Source organism: Callospermophilus lateralis, chromosome 10, assembly GCF_048772815.1.
Source record: "Callospermophilus lateralis isolate mCalLat2 chromosome 10, mCalLat2.hap1, whole genome shotgun sequence".
In the NCBI taxonomy this organism is placed as follows: Eukaryota; Metazoa; Chordata; class Mammalia; order Rodentia; family Sciuridae; genus Callospermophilus; species Callospermophilus lateralis.
Genome location: NC_135314.1, coordinates 11,414,148 through 11,429,012, shown reverse-complemented (window position 1 = coordinate 11,429,012; position 14,865 = coordinate 11,414,148). Strand labels below are relative to the sequence as shown.

Here is a 14,865-nt window from a genome sequence, read left to right as displayed (position 1 = left end):
AAATGAGCCAGTCATTTATTTATTCCACTGACGTGAGATCCTTAGAGCTGTCAAATGTAGAGACAGAGGATAAAATGGTGACTGAGAGAAGGGGAGGGTGGAACTGTTCATGGGTACAGAATTTCAGTTTTGTAAGATGAAGACAGTTCTGTGGACACATGGTGGTGATGGTTGCTGGGCAGTGTGAATCTACTTAATACCACTCGACTGTACACTAAAAATGTTTAAGATGCCCTCCAATTCCACCCATTTTCTTGCAAAGACAGGATTTTGTGCTTCTTTATGGTTGAATAATATCCATTGTGTATATTACAACACATTTTCTTTATCCATTCATTTTTTGTGGCACCTAGGCTAATATTGAATATTGTGAAGAGTGTTACAATAAACATGTCTATTGTGTTGAACAAAATAATACAGGCACAGAAAGATTAAATTAAATGTTTTCTCTCATGTGTAGAAACTAACACAAATAAAATAAAATCATCGAAAGGTAGAAGAGAGATTAATAGAGACTGGGAAGGGGACAGAGGTAGAGGAAGAAGGGGGAACAGACATGCATGTGTGTATGGAACAGTGAATCCCATTAATTTGCATAATTTATATGTGTTGATAATTATAATAAACATGGTTAAATGGCAAATTACATAAATTATATTTATATATATTATATATTTGCTACCACAATAAAAAATTATGTTTAAAAAGAAAGGTTAAATATCTATTTTATACATAAACAATTTTTTCAGGCCTTCGAAGAGAAGACCTCAGAACTGAAGCTAGATTCAGCAGGCTTCTCAGAGGAAAGGCAGGTTCCCCAAACTCACATATGTCACAGAGGGCTAGGGGACAGGGACGCTGCTGGGCAGAAGACGAGGGCGAGACTTGAGACAGGCTTGAGGTGACTGACAGGACGGGCCAGAGGTGGGAACAAAAGTGGGTATCCCAAAATCAGGATTGGGAAGAGTACAGGAAGAGGAAGACAACCCTCTCTGACGGCGAAGTCCCTTCCACTGTGCCACCAGAGACTGGGCTGCTATCACTCAGGGGAAACAGTTGGCAGCTGTTTCCATGGTTACCTAAGAGGGCAAAGTGTCATTTGAAGCAAAGACATTCCTAAGGGTTCAAGTTAAAACCAAAAATCATCTTCTGCTCAATGAACAATAAGGTACCAAGTCCATAAAATGAATGCCAATGTAAAGTGTAGATGACTGCGTTTTTCATCTGGCTACCCACATGTGATGCTTCCACGCTCAGTTGCTATGTTAACTTTGACCGACGCCACAGCTCTAACACCAGGACCAGTCTTGGCAGCGCTGGGACTTGGCAGAGCCTTTGTGCACTGACCACAGAACCTGCACCTTTTGCCACTGCCCTACGCTGTGTGGGCTTGCAGGGAGGCCTGGCTGCTAGAACCCGCATTGCTGCTTTCCAAAAAGCTAGGCAGCTTCCTTCCACCGCCACTCTTCCCTTTCTGACATCAGAGGAGGTAGGAAGAGAGTTGTTTGGTCAGCTTTTTCACTGCTGTGACCAAAAAACCTGACAAGAACAATTTTAGAGAAGGAAAAGTTTATCTAGGACTCATGGGTCTCAGTCCATAGACAAGTGGCTCCATATGTCTGGGCCCAAAGTGAGGGAGAACATCATGGTGGAAGAGTGTGATGGAGGAAGGTGGCTCAGGACATGGCTGCCGGGAAGCAGAGAGACTGCTCCACTCAACAAAGACAAAATATAAACCCCAAAGGCACAGCCCCAAGGACCCACCTCCTTCAGGCACACCTTTCCTGCCTACATTCCCCACCCAGTTAATCCCATCAGTGGATTAACACACTGATTAGGTTAAGGCTCTCATAACCCAATCGTTTCACCTCTAAACTTTCTTGCATTATCTCACTTAAGAGCTTTTGGGGGAGACCTCGTATCTAAACCATAACAAGTGCCCAGTCCCTAAATGAAAGGAAGGGGGGGAAGGGAGTAGGGGGTCTTTGGATATGAAAGATCCCTTGTTTTCATGTGGGGCTCAAGCTGGCTAGCTCCCTGCAGCATTCACTGAAGAGTGGCAAGCCTGGCAGGATCCTCAGGGATTCCTTGGGACACAGACTGTACTCTTCAGCCTTGGCCAGGAAATGGGAAAGAGGTGTCCACTCCCTCCAGGATGCAGTCTGTGCTCTCCTCCAGAAAGTGAGTTTTCCAGTGAATTCCCACACTGAAAAATCTCCATGAATCAGAATTCAATCATTGACCATGAGCCAGGAACCCCAAAAGTTTGCTGGTGGCATGTTCTTATTTCACACAAAGAAAATAGGACTCACATGTAATCACATGGACAGTGTATACAAAAATTAATGAAAAATATATATTTTAGAAAACATTAGCCAAGCGTGGTGATATATACCTGTAGTCCTAGTGAGGACTAATGAGCCAAAAGATCTGTTTCTTTGAGGCGGATAAATGGTGGCTTAAGGCAGGAGGATTACAAGTTTGAGGCCAGCCTCAGCAACGTAGTAAGACTCTGTATCAAAACAAACAAATAAATAAATAAATAAAAAGGGCTAGGGATGTAGCTCAGTGGTTAAGTAACCCTGGGTTAAATCCTCAGTACAAGAAACAAAAAAGAGAGACACTATTGGACTAGATGCCTTTGGCCTTGCCTGGGCTAAGAGTGCAGACATCAGTTGACAGCTGTGAACATATTCTTAAAGGCCTTCTTTAACTGCTTTTGGTCCAAGCCTTCCCCACACATCTTTTCTAGTGTATCTCAGCCTCTACAGAAACAGCAGGAAAGTTCTTTGCTATTGATGGGCTCTGTGGTGCCAATTCCATAAACAAACCCCCATTTGTTGCTTTCTAAAAATAAGTCTTTTAAGATCTGGACAACACTTAGCCTCCTGCTTCTGAGCCGAAAGGTCTGTTTCTTTGAGGTGGATAAATGGTAGCTTACGTCTTCTCAGAAAGGTTACAGCTCATCTTTGGTGGAAGCTAAAAGTCTCACCTTGATGGTTCAGGTGAAAGGATAAGAGATAAAGTTTGAGTGCCACGTACATAATTTCCAAAACAGGCTGGGATATATGCCGAAGAAAACAGCCAGGACCTCAAGGAAGAAGGAAAATAGGAACGTAACTTAGAAAAATGGGACAGACTGCCTTTAAAAGAAGAGAGAGAGAGGTGGGCGTGGGCCTGTAATCCCACCTCCCCCAGCTGAGGAGGCTGAGGCAGAAGGATCGCGAGTTCAGAAGTCAGCCACAGCAAAAGTGAGGTGCTAAGCAACTCAGGGAGACCCTGTCTCTAAAAAAAATACAAAAAATAGGGCTAGGGAAGTGGCTCAGTGGTCGAGTGCCCTTGAGTTCATTCCCAGATACCAAAAAAAAAAAAAAAAAAAAAGAGAGAGAGAGAGAGAGATGAAATAAGACATCTAATTTACAACGTCCTATAAGGATTCCTCTCATACACAGAAGCATTTTGCAGATACAGAGGCACATCTTAAAATCTTACAAGAGGAGACAAGAGTGCCTGATGGTGCCATCACATAAAAAGGAACACCTACTTCCCCCACAGAGAACTGTGGTACTGAGGATTGAACCAAGGGTCTCAGCCATGCTCCATGCTAGTCAGGTGCTCTACCACTGATCTATATCCCCAGTCCTTATTTTAGCATCCATCCCCTAATTGCTGTGTCCTTACAGCACAAGAGGGCTTCAAATTCTGGCTTGGATGGTCCAACTGAGTGTGGGTTCTCAGTTTTCTCATCTGAGAAATGGAGACACTGGTAACAGCAGGGCTGACTTCATGTGACCTGCGCAATCACTCAGGATCCTATGCTCAAATAGCCCAGGCTTGGTTCAGTGCTCTGCTATTGCTATCTTGGAATTCTGAACAATTTTTTTTTTTTTAAAGGCGGCCCTTCATTTTATGTTGTAATGAACCAGTAAATCATGTTGCTAACTGGTTACCATCATCTCAAACGGTTGGTGGGAGTATTAATTTTGGGGAACAGTTTGTTATTTGGATCACCTTTCACCAGACAGAATTCACCCTAATTCCAGTGTCCATAATCCTGCTGAATAATCAAATGGCTACAATTGCTTTTTATGTATCAAATTCCCATATAGAAGAAAGAGCTTAGGGGAAAATTGCCTTGGTAGGAAAGATTAGTCCTCCTCAGGGCTCAAATTGATTTTGCAAGGATTTTGCAAGGTTTTCCATCCTTCGAAGCTCACAGTCCTTCCCTGCCTTCCTTTCCTATGAATTTTTATAAAGCCCCAAAGTGGGGGTATTTGATTCTATAATATTTAGAAGGAGGGGAATAGGGCAGGGAATGGAAGTGCCATTTGATTGGGGAAATCAAGGTACTTGGAAATGCGGGAGGCAAAGAGGAAGATGACTGTAGTTATTTTGTTTTCTTAAAAGATTAAAACATCCTTGGGCTGGGATTGTAGCTCAGTGGCAGAGCGCTGGCCTCGCATACGCGAGGCATGGGTTCAATCCTCAGCACCACATAAATATGAATAAATAAAATAAAGGTATCGTGTCCATCTACAACTAAAAAAGAGAATTTAAAAAAAAAAACATTCTTGAAGGGGAGCAGAATAGAAGTAAACTCTTTCAATTTAACAGCTAATGATTGGAGGGCAATGCAGAGGGAAGCCGGGGTGCTGTCCTCACTCTCCTCTCCCTTCCTTATGTCCCACACCCTCCTGGTTACACTGTACTGTCCACCCTCCTCCTAGACTTCTTCCAAGTTGGCCCCTTCTCCCTCTCTGTGTGGGCCTGCAGCATACCAGGCTGGAGCAGAGCCATGCTCTCCTGACCACACTCCTTCCTGACCATCTCTTCAAACCCACCTTAGTCATCTTGTTTGACCTTTTTTTCTTTTTAGCAGTTTGAGATGTTTTTCACAAGTCATACAACTCATCCATTCAAAATGTACAATCCAATGAGTTTGGGCATATTACATTGTTTTTTTGTTGTTGTTGTTTTGATAAATTTATATGACATAAAATGTACCATTTTAATTATATAATTCAGTGGCTATAATTAACATCCCAGATATGCAACCATCACCACTACTTCCTGAATTTTGAAGATCAAACAGGAACTCAATACTCCTTAAACAATAACTCTCCACTCCTTCCCTCCAGCTCCTGGTAATCTCTAGTGCACATTCCATCTCCATGAATTTGCCTGTTGTAAATGTTTCATATAAGTGGACACGTGCATTATTTGTCCTTTTGTGCCTGGCTTATTTCTTAGGATAACATCTTCAAGGTGTCAGATTGTCATTCCTTATATGGGTGAATAATATTCTGCATTTTGTTGATCCACTCATCCATTGATGGACACTTGGGTTGCTTCCACCATTTGACTACTGTGAATATGCTGCAATGAATGTTACCCAAGCAACTGTTGGGTCTCTGTGGGGCATATGTTCCCTGGAGTCCCTTTTGACTCCTCTAGTCACTTTGCACTCAGCAACCACAATACTCTTATATGTATTTATTTATTTATTTTGGTGTTGTGGATTGAACTCATGTTAGGCAAATGCTGTACCACTGAGCTAAACCTCCAGCCATAAGCATGGTAATCTCTTACAGAGCACATCCAGTCACATCACTTCTCTGCTTATAACCTACTGCTAGCTTCACATAAAAATGTCCATTAAGCAATACCTTCAGATAAAGATGGAAGTGTTTGCTGAGGCCTCCAAGGTCCTCAGCTCCAGCCTGTTGGACTCTCCAGGTCACCCTGCCCTTTCCTCTGTCCCAACCACCCTAGACATCTCTTCATCCTTCTATGGAGCCACATTCTTTTTGGATTTCAACAGACTAGTGCCCTTTTCTAAAATGTTCACCCTCCCCTAATGCCTAGCTTGTGCCAACTCCTGCCATCTTTCTCATCCATCTTGCCTTGGAATTTCCCCTGGCATCTGCTCTCCCCTCTCTGTTCATTTCTTCTTGTTTCTCTCTTTTGCTCCAGTGGCCCCTGGTCTTTCACCAATCTCCATTTGCTGGGCAGTAACTGTTCAATGTGTCTCTCCCATGTTGTAACACAGCTAATATTGACTGAACACTTACTGTTTCAGGCTCTGTTTTATGCACATCACCTGTGTCCACTTATTAAATCCTCACAACTAGCCTGAGGACTTTACAGATAAGGAAGCCTGGTATGCAGTCACAGTAACAATGCCCACCCTGGCATCTGGAAGCTACTATAGAACCAGAGAACAGTGCAGCCAGCCCCTGCCCCCCGGGGAATGTGGTTGTCTCACCCTGCCAGTATGTCCAGTCCCTAGCATAGAACCTGGCACACACTGTACCCAATTCATATACAAACCTGAGGAATGAATGGATAGATTAGAAAATCCAAGAGGGACCGGAGTCCTGGGCAAACTTTACTGAGTAACTTCTGCGTCTTGAGCATTCTTATCTACACTCCCAGGCCCAGCGACTCCAACTAAGAAGTGCACATTAATACCTATGGCCCAGGATTATTGAGAAGGCTGAGTTTTTATTTTAATGTAGATTTTAAAAATCTTTGTGCCTAGTAGACTGGATCCAGCTCGACAAATCCTGATGCTTAGCATTGTCATCAGGGAAAAAGGGAATGAGAAATCCCAATTCCGCTGGTTTAGCCCCTGTGGGAGCACTGTGTGAAACTCAGTGTCATTTGCCCCTCTGCAATCTCTGTGGCCACCACCGAGAGTTTTCTCTTTCACGCCTCCCTGCAGTGCTCTGAGGCGCTGGCGGCTCTGGAGCCCAATGGGGCAGTGCTCCTGGCCCCGCCTTTGGGCCTCATTATCTACGTTTCCGCGTCAGGCGCGCCGGGAACTTGGCAGGGCCTGCGGGCGGCGATCAGGAACATTTTGTGCCTAGCGCTCGCCGGCCTGGCTCTTCTCCCTTTGACGGGCGCCACCGAGCGGGGATCGCTGGCGCGGACCGTAGGGCTGGGGTCTCTAGTCCCAGGTAGCTGCCCGTGGGCGCAGCTACGGAACTCCCAGGCACTTGTCCTGGGTTCCTCCGAGCTCTTCGCCTCCGGGCTGGGCTTCCAAACCAGAGTCACACCGCACGTAATCAAGATGTTCGTAAAGATGCTGTGGCCCATTTTAAAACAAAGCCCAATTATTAGCGCTCAGCAGCTCTTTATTCCGGCCCAGTGTAAGATGGCCAATTGCTGCTGAGAATCAGCAAGCAAAGGAAACACAGTGGAAGGGAAAAGAAATCGGTTCTGGGGCCCTTTGACTTCTTTTGAGACCCCCGATTGGTTCTTGTCCTGTCTGCCAGACCTTAGGCAAATTCTGGGGCTCGGTCTTCTATTATGTGAAATGGGAATATGAGTGCTTGGTGACTACACCAGGAGCGCAGCGGGTCGCTGGGATAGCAGTGCTGTTATCCTGTGCCTCCAGGACCCCACCTTCCCTTGGTCCTCGGCTGGGAAGCGCCCGGGCTGCAAACACCGAAATGCCTCTAAAGTGCGTCACGGGCACCGGTCGCGCTGCTCGGCTGACCAGGGTGAAGCTGGCACTCCGCCAGCGCGGGCTGGGCCAGGAGTGCCGGGCCGTCTCCCTGTTTGTGACCCAAGCGTGGAAGGCGCTCAAGTGGCGCAGATTGGGGAGCGCGGTTGGGGGCGCTCTCCCCTGCCTGCTACGCAGCAGCCACCGGCCTCCGCAGGGTGAAGGCTACGCTTTCTCTAGGCCCCCCACCCTCCCTGCTTCCTTACCAGCGGCGGCAGCGGAGATTTCTTCCCGGGGAAACTACGCGGATCCTTCCCGGGGCTCCTCGCCCCGCCCCAGTTCTCCGCCCCCTCCCCTTTGCTGGGGATCCCGGGCTTGGCTGCTTCTGGGAGGCGGCTCCGACAGCCAGGAGGCGGCGGGGGGCAGCGAGCTACAGGCCACCGACGCGCCCAGCCATGTGACGCCGCCCTCCTTTCGGCGATCCCCCGGCACTCTGGGCCCCTGCGGGCGCCCCACTGCGCAGCGCACCATGCGCCAGCCAGGACGCACGCGCCCACCGCCAGCGCCCCAGCCCGCGCAGCATCCCGCCCTCCGCAGGCAGGTAGAGCCTCCCGGGCAGCTCCTGCGCCTCTTCTACTGCACGGTCCTGGTCTGTTCCAAAGAAATCGCAGCACTCACGGACTTCTCCGGTAAGAGCGCCCTCCTTCGCCGTGCGTTCCGGGCGCCAGGTTGCGCCCAGGTGAGCCCTCCGCTGGGAGCAGCTGCCCGAGGGGCCACGATCTGGTTGGGTTAAAGTTGAGGAGTGCTCTTAGTTTTCTTGGCTTATAGATGGTTGCGTGTGGCAGCGGCGGCAGGGTAGCCCCCCACTCCAAGAAAGGATGTGTAATGTGTTTGGAGTTTCTTGCCGTCGCGTCAACTTCGTCAATTTTCCCACACCAGCGACCCAGCCCTGACAGTAGCACGTTCACTGGAGGCTCTCTAGGCTGAACCCTGTGCCGCGCCCAGCTCTAGAAGATACACGTGTTGTGGTGGAAGGAGTTGTACTTTCTTTGCCACCCACATAGTTAAGTTGCTCCCCAAGCAGACTCCCAGGTGCCCACGTAAGGAGATTAGCGCAGGAGACCCTAGACCCGAAGTCCTTGCCGGCAGGCAGCGAGCGAGCCTGCGGGCGACAGAGGTCTGGTGGAGATTCCATGAGAGATGGGGAGAAGCTCACAGAACAGGGAGGACACTCGGGGGGCATGACTTCACTTCCAATAGGTGCCCAACATTCCCGGTCTCCCTGGTTTCCTTCACACACATACAAATGTACTGACTTCCTCCTACTTAGTAAACTACAAGGCTTTTCTTTTTGGGAATTCCGACCCAACCTCCTGCAAAGGATGTTAGTTCCAAGGTGGCAGGTGTGGCCGCAAAGTCAATGAAGTTTCGAGGTTGGTGATGGCTATAGAAACATGTGCTTCTATTAGCGCGGCACTTGTTTAAGGTAACAAGAGCCCTTGTTACAGTTATGGCCCTGGGTCTCCAACTGGCAAGGCTGGAGGCCTGCAAACAGCCCCCACTCCCTCCGCCTAGCCCGGGAAGCAGCTCCGAGCCCCACACTCCCCCTTCTCAGGGATCTTCTGCCAAGTCCAGGCTTTGCACAGACCCTGTCTGGGGCCCCCTGGTGCAGGGTCTTTTGCAATATAATCATGGTAAATGGAGTCATTCCTCCGTGCTGTTTGTGCAGTAGACTAGTACATGGCAAAGAACACTGGCAAAGCAAAAGTTGAGTTGGGTTTCTGGTTTACTTACAGAGAATGCCATTGTTAGCTGAAAGCCCTTGGGTCAGAGGTTCTTTGCTTTGAATATTTAATATCAAGGCAGTGTTCCTGCCTGGCAAAGGAAGCCAAGATATGCCTATTTGGCAAGCAAACTATGGCCCTTAAAATCAAGCCCCAGAGAATCAAAACTCTGTGGTAAATGTGCTGGGGAAATGCATCGGGTTTTTCAAGTGCTATCGACTTTTTCTTTCGTTCTTTCTCCTCCTTCTTCCTTTTTCTTTATAATAGAACTTTCTTGGCTGCTACAAAAGCTTTGCATTTGCTGATTTAAGCTATAGGGAGCAGTTCTAAGTTCAGTACATCTAGCTCTGAATATTGTAAGGCAAGAATGAAAAGCTGACAAGCCCTTTTTTGGTGACATCATTGCAAATGAACAAATATTGCTTTAGGCAAACTGTACTGTAACCATTAGATTGTTTTCACAGATTATAGACACTTAGAGTTTGTTTCTTTAGGGAAGTAGTTGCAATACTTGTTACAGTCTATAGGTTACTGCCCCCCCCCCCCAGCTTAGAATTGTCTGTGTAGCAATAATTACACACTTGAATTTGACATATCAAACAGGGAGACTACATCCTGAGGGAAATGGATGCTCTGATGCAGATTCCTGTAAGTAATAAGAATAACAAAAGCCTTTTCCTTCTGTTATCCATGTGGACCCAAATTCTAGAGCTTTAAACTCCCTGCAACCAGCAGTAGGTGGTGTTGTTGCCAGGTCCATCCACAACCCGGCCCCATTTTTCAGTGCTACTTCCTGGGGACCTGTAAGTCAGCCTTTGGGGAAGAAGAGAAGAAACCACAGACACATTCAAGTTTAAACCCCAATTCTATACAGTATGGGATCAAGAAAACGTTAGAAAAGTTTCAGGAAGAAAGATGAAGTTTTGCAAAGTCAGCTGATTTTACTAGAAACTTTAGGAAACTTTAGGAACCCTACCCCAAGCCCTGTGTTAGAGGGCATGGAGGGAAACTCCTAAGCTCCAAACATGAGTCTTCGTGTCCACTTGAATGTGCTGGTTGAAGCAGTAGGTCCTGATCATGTGATTCCCTGTGGTCTCAAGGCCTGCTTTCCTGGGGACAGACAGTCCTGTTCCCCTTTTTATGAACTTGGCGGAGTATATAGAAATGAAACAGAGGCTCCACAGAGACAGGGGACCCTCCCCCGCAGAGCTTTACAACAATAGCAGAGGACCAGAGAGCACGTTTGACTATACAGATGCTGGCTTGTTTTCTAAATAAGGGAAACATCAAAAACTGGTGCAAGATGCAGGGAGACTCCTTTGCAGGAGGGTGGTTTATACATATGAAAGAAAGTGCCAAAATGTCAGGGGTCCCAGCCACAGTCTGTACACTATAGGGCCTCCCAGGAGGTCGGCTTTGCAGTTTGGGAAAGTTACTTAAGCCTTTCTCTTCTCTGCAACTCTTCCTTGAGCCTTTGCCTGAGGCTGTCAGCTGGTGTCATTTTCCTGGGTCATTGATTTTTTTGCCCTGGGGATTCCAGCATCAGATCTCTTAATAACACAGAGGCTGCATCTTGGCCCCGTGACTTGTGCTAATCACCTCCGAGCCTGCTGGGACACAGGCTCCCAAGCATTCCCTTCCCTCTCTTCCCTGAGGATTTTGAGATGCTGCCAGTGGCCACTAGAAGACTATCACCACTGCATTAAAAAAATGTGTCCTAGAGAAGGCAAGCATGGTGCATGCAAAATTAGTGCCTCTGATCCTTAAGCCCATCCTCAAATGTGCCTGGCTTCCATCCATTTTCTTCTTTGGGATGGGGCTCCATTCTATTGACTGCATTCTCAAATTGAGGATTTGGCCTGAGATAGCCAAATTGGTCATTGATTTTTGAGGGGTCGCTTTGAAGAAAGCAAAGGGAAGTATAAGAGATCAAGGCCAGGCACTGGAGTGTGGGGGTAAGAGCTGAGAGGAGGGTGCGGTATCCTTGGGACCCATCAATGAAAACCTTTGCCTTAAAGAGTGGGGCTTCAGTATGTCTTTTGGACTTGGTTTGCATGGCACCTCAGTACTTGTTGACTTTTTGTTGTTGCTGGTTTTATTCTGTGGTTTCTCTGATGAGGACACACTTAAATCTTCTCTTTCCACTCATTTCTTCCCTTTCTTCCTGGTTTTGCCCTACTTTTAGCATGTAATGGAAAAGTGTGAGAAGCAGGAGGGAGACGGGATGGGAGACAAAAATAATGGGGGCAGTCTGCAAGGTCTTCCTTGTCCTCAAATGTCCCTTGGCTTCAAAGAAAGGTCATTGTATGGTGGACGTGGTTCCTTGGCCACTGTTCTGCTCCCTGCCATCAGTAACCCAAGTAAGCAACAAGTGGCACTTAGTACCAGGTCGTATCAGTCTGCGTGGGCTGCCATAACAAAGTGCCACAGACTGGGTGGCTTAAACTGCAGAGATTTATTTTTCCATGGTTCTGGATAGTAGAAGTCCTAGATCAAGATCTTGGCAGGGTTGGTTCCTTCTGGGGCCTTTCTCCTTGACTTGAAGAAGGCTGTCTTCTCACTGTGACCTCACGGGCTCTTCCCTCTCTGTGTGTCTGTGTTCTAATCCCCCCTACAAGGACAACAGTCATATTGGATCAGAGCCCACATTAATGACCTTATTTTAACTCAACCACCTATTTAAAGGCCATAGCTCCAAATATAGTCACGTTCTAAGGTATTGGAAGTTTGGACCTCACCGTGTGAGTTTTAGTGGGATGTAATCAGCCTATAACATAGCTCATTGGCAGCCCAATAAATAAACCTGACTGGCAGCTCCTTATTTCATTGGCCAGGAATTTCATAATATTGAAATATGGCAGTTGAATACACTTTGGAAGCACACAGAATGACTTGAGGAGACTAAAAAATATTTGTTCAGCTGGACCCCAGGACTTCTGATTTCATTGACCCAGGAAGAGCCAGGCATTGTCTCTTTTCTAAAGCAGAGTTGGGAACAACTGCCCTGGTGTCAAGAGGAGGGCTTCCTCCTGCTCATGCATCAGTTCATCCAGGGGCACACAGGTGCGGCTGGCCGGGTGTCCCCTTCAGACTCCAGGGCTCACCCTCAGAGAGACCAGGACTGTGCATTTCCAGCTCCTCCCAGTCAACACCTCTCATTCCATTCCCACGGGCACACACACATGCGCACACACCCCTCCACATTTTATTATGCCTCCGTCACATCATGCGGTATTTCAGGAGTTATCTTCACTTTAAAACATTTTATGCAATGAAAAGCCAACTCGTAACCAAAGTAAAACAAACTGAGTGTCCGAAGGAGGTGTCTAGCTGTCACAGAAGAAGAGAGATGAAGAACAAGTGTCTGAAATTGCTTGTCTGTTTCCATGGAAAGTCACCATATGTGAATAATGTTCTGCCAGCTCTTTCTGCAGCAAGGAAGTGTCTCGGCTTGCGAGTGGTTCTGTAATTGATGGCTTTGGTCGCCCAGGTGCTTTATTTGATAGGGCAGCCCAGCAGCACTTTCAGGAGTGAAACAGAAAGGGAAGGAGCAACGATTAATTGAGCTCAGTGTTATTTGATTTCATCCTCTGAGCAACCCCATGAGGTAAGTATTAATCTCATTTACAGATGAGAAGTAGCCTCAGAGACCGTAACCAAGTTGCCTGGGACCACCCGGCTAGTAAGCAGGGCTGGGGCAGCCTCCAGCACTAAACCGAGGCCAAGCTGGGGACTTGGTCCTTGAGAGTGTCAAGGCAGCAAGATCAGGAAGAAAAAAGAAGTGACCACGATTTGCCTGACCTTTCTAGGTCGTTCATGGAGTGGACTCTGCCATTTCAGGTGCCTTCTGAGGAGACTGACCTTTTCCTACGCTTTCTTTAGCATCTTCCCATCGTCATTCCAAAGTGGGTGTAGTTGCAGGCTACGTATACACTAGAATGTAGGAGAAAAGTGTTAGAATTTCTGAGCTTGTCTGTAGTTGTCCCTTAGTATCTGCCGGGGAGAGTTACAGGACCCCCCTAGTTATGAAAGCCCTGTTATGCCTAAGTCATATGCAGATCCTATGTAAAATGGCATAGGATCTGCATATGACTTACATATACCTTACTGACGACTTTAAATCATCTCCCAATTGCTTATAATAACTAATGCAACATAAATGCTACGTAAATCATTGTTTAGGGGATAAGGGTAAAAAAATGTCTGCACATGTTCACAACAGACCCAGTTATTCATTTTTTCAAAAATCTGCACATGCTTACATCCATGGAGATAGAACTTGTGGGCACAGAAGGCCAACTGTATTTGTTGTTCTATCTTGGGGAGGGGGGGAAGTTTGGCTTATTGACATGTAAATTGACAGTTGAATACTATGTGTACACACACACACACACACACACACACACATACACATTGATCTCAGAGCTGTGTTCTCAAACAGTTTTTCTGATGGGGTTCAGGACTATGAAAATGTGGAAGTCACTTGTCTTCTCCTGTCAGCTTCGTGCCTTAGGCAATCTTGAAAAGGCACTAGTTTGGGACAAAACAAAAGAGATCAATTGAGAGAACAATTGTTTCTGTCTCAACCCCCAAATACCACTGGCCTCCTTTCCCAAGCTCCATGGCTGCCAGTAAAAGTTTGAGGCAGTATTTGGACCCAGTACTGATCCAGTTTCGAAGGTACCTAGACTCACCATCCGAGCTGAGGAAGGCAGGGCAAGAGCACACTGAAATTTTATAGATCTCTGCCACTCCTTTAAGGCGCTGATGTGTCTGTGCCTTTCTGTGAGAAAATACCTTCTCTGAAGAAGAGAAACCCCAAATCACCAGGATTTCAGAACTAGAAGGAGAATCTCAGGTTGGAAGGGTGTCTAAACAAGTGACTAATCTGAGTTTCCCACCCTCCCGGAAGGCAGGAACCACGTTCCACCCCTTCCCTGGCCCCATATGAATACCATCTCTGGTTAGAACTGTCCCAGCACAGTGGAGACATTGGTGAGTTAACAATAGTTTGGTTTATCTGGCACATACATCACCACATACCAAACACTGTTCTAGAAACTTCACATTCATTAACTACTTAAATCCTCACAACTGTCACAGAAAATTGCAGTGACAAGGTGAAATGAAGTTAAGTGACTTTTAGGGAGTTTTTCTAATAGCAAGGGAAGAAAATAAAATAGACATATTACAAGTAGTTCAAAGCAATGCCACTTCCATAATGTTCACTTAAACAGCCAGAGCCAGCTCTTATTCCACAGCCTGTCGAAGGAAACACCATCTAGCCCCAAAGACCTAAGTAGAGTAAGGGCTGCATTTATTCTGAGATTATTTTTCTAAGAAGATACCTGGAACTGCTAAATAAGATATAACAAATATCTTTTAAATGCATAAGTGAATGATTAAGTAGAAGAAGTGCTCAGGGAACAAAAATGAAGGAAGGGCAGGAAGGCCAGAGAGGTCTGCCAGAGCTGATTCTAGGGATGCGCTGGGGTTGTTTGATGGTTTTGACAATCAGGATTCAACAGGTGCACAAGGGCAGGAGACAGGCATTAGACTAGTGTAACAGGAGGAAATGGAGAAGAGATCTCTTTAGAAAGTTGTGACCTTGTAGGACTAAACCTTCCTTAAAAG

General features: G+C 46.6%; 1 protein-coding gene across 2 annotated transcripts in view; it reads left to right on the top strand.

Moving 5' to 3' along the window:
* Positions 1-7,736: 7,736 nt before the first annotated feature.
* The window catches only part of Eva1c (eva-1 homolog C), a 75,580-nt gene continuing 68,451 nt past the window's right edge, over positions 7,737-14,865 (top strand). For both annotated transcript variants that reach the window (XM_076868265.2, XM_076868264.2), the window contains exon 1: positions 7,737-8,136. In XM_076868265.2, the coding sequence (XP_076724380.2) occupies positions 7,977-8,136 (160 nt within the window). In that variant the 5' untranslated portion in view covers positions 7,737-7,976. The remainder of the gene's footprint in view (positions 8,137-14,865) is intronic.